Source organism: Trachymyrmex septentrionalis, unplaced genomic scaffold (assembly GCF_001594115.1).
Source record: "Trachymyrmex septentrionalis isolate Tsep2-gDNA-1 unplaced genomic scaffold, Tsep1.0 scaffold32, whole genome shotgun sequence".
Classification (NCBI taxonomy): domain Eukaryota; kingdom Metazoa; phylum Arthropoda; class Insecta; order Hymenoptera; family Formicidae; genus Trachymyrmex; species Trachymyrmex septentrionalis.
Genome location: NW_017305485.1, coordinates 2988428 through 2989727, shown reverse-complemented (window position 1 = coordinate 2989727; position 1300 = coordinate 2988428). Strand labels below are relative to the sequence as shown.

At 29.0% G+C, this 1300-nt stretch overlaps 1 protein-coding gene across 1 annotated transcript in view; it reads right to left on the bottom strand.

Annotated features, from left to right (window-relative positions):
• Positions 1-1095, bottom strand: part of LOC108749824 — an 8065-nt gene extending 6970 nt beyond the window's left edge. The window contains exons 1-5 of the mRNA XM_018488801.1: positions 1016-1095; positions 809-899; positions 476-612; positions 260-392; positions 148-183 (exon numbers count right to left, since the gene is read on the bottom strand). Coding sequence (XP_018344303.1) covers positions 148-183; positions 260-392; positions 476-612; positions 809-899; positions 1016-1095 — 477 coding nt within the window. The remainder of the gene's footprint in view (positions 1-147; positions 184-259; positions 393-475; positions 613-808; positions 900-1015) is intronic.
• Between the last annotated feature and the right edge of the window lie 205 nt (positions 1096-1300).

The following is a 1300-nucleotide window of genomic DNA, read 5'->3' as shown; positions in this document are numbered from 1 at the left end:
TATATTAAGATATACTAAAAAAATAATAAATAATATAATTAGAAGTGTATAATTGTAATAAGAGAATTAAAGATATATGATATTGTTTTCTCGACGAGTGCCATGTAATAACGTCGAATGCACAAACAACATTTATTAAATAGATGCAAGCACCGTAAAGTATGACATCGAAGTTTGTAGAACCTTCAAAACAAGAGCATTATATCTCGTTAAAGAAACTCTATACATAACAAGCACGCGATAATTCTGCTCTTATTACCATGGTAAAGTTCTCCAGGGAGAAAATGTAGATCTTGCCAGCGCTTAAGAAACTCGGTCGTACACTTTTCATCATCACCATCACGATTAACTTTTGCGATCTCATGGATACTTCGTACCAGGTGCTGCTGTATCTGCCACATTTCAAAGAAATTGAATGCAAAAATTAATACAAAATTCTATTTTCTTCTACCTTTAGGTATCTCAAGTCACTTACATTTTATCGCACATCAGAGTGCTGTGCTCTATTAGCTTCTGTCCTTCGAAACAGAGACAGAATAAATGAAACAGTTGACCGAGAATGTACAACACGTATCTTATTGATATTAAAATATCGCCGTTTTGCTGCGTAAACTTTAATATGAAAAAACACAATTTAAAATTATTTATATGTTCTCTAAATTCCTTGAAATTCTACAGAATGAAAATTAAAGCTATCTTAAGTAAAAAAGATCAATTTTTAAGGACGAAATTTTATTCTTCAGAATCAAATTCAATTTGGAAGTTTTAGAAAATATGAAAAACAATTTTATCATAAATAAATACATACTTGCAGTAATGTAATACTTAATCCTATGGTTATTATGATCATTTGCGCGCCGAAAGGTATAGTGAAGATATTTTCGATATGTTCCACAAAGCTATGATAAACGAGAAATAATCGTAAAAGGAATCTTCGCAAAAATATTGTTTCATCTTTAAATGGAGGATATTTTGTATTTTTTTTATTTTTTCATATATGATGTTATACACTCACTTTAAAGCATCTTGATGTTTGTTTATAAAGAATGCGATTCTTTCGCGATAAGTATCATTAGAATTATTTGCAATTTTCATTGTTTCATCACCTTTATTAAATAGATTTTCGAAATAGAATCTATAAACAGTTTGAACAACTCCTTTCTTTGTCTCCCTCTCTGTTTCTCTTTTTAATTTTGCTGACATTCCAGATAAATTAAATGTAAAAGTATTTTGATACTAGATTGGTGCAAAAGAATTAAATCATACTTGTCAAATAAAATCGAAAGTAAAATATTAGCAA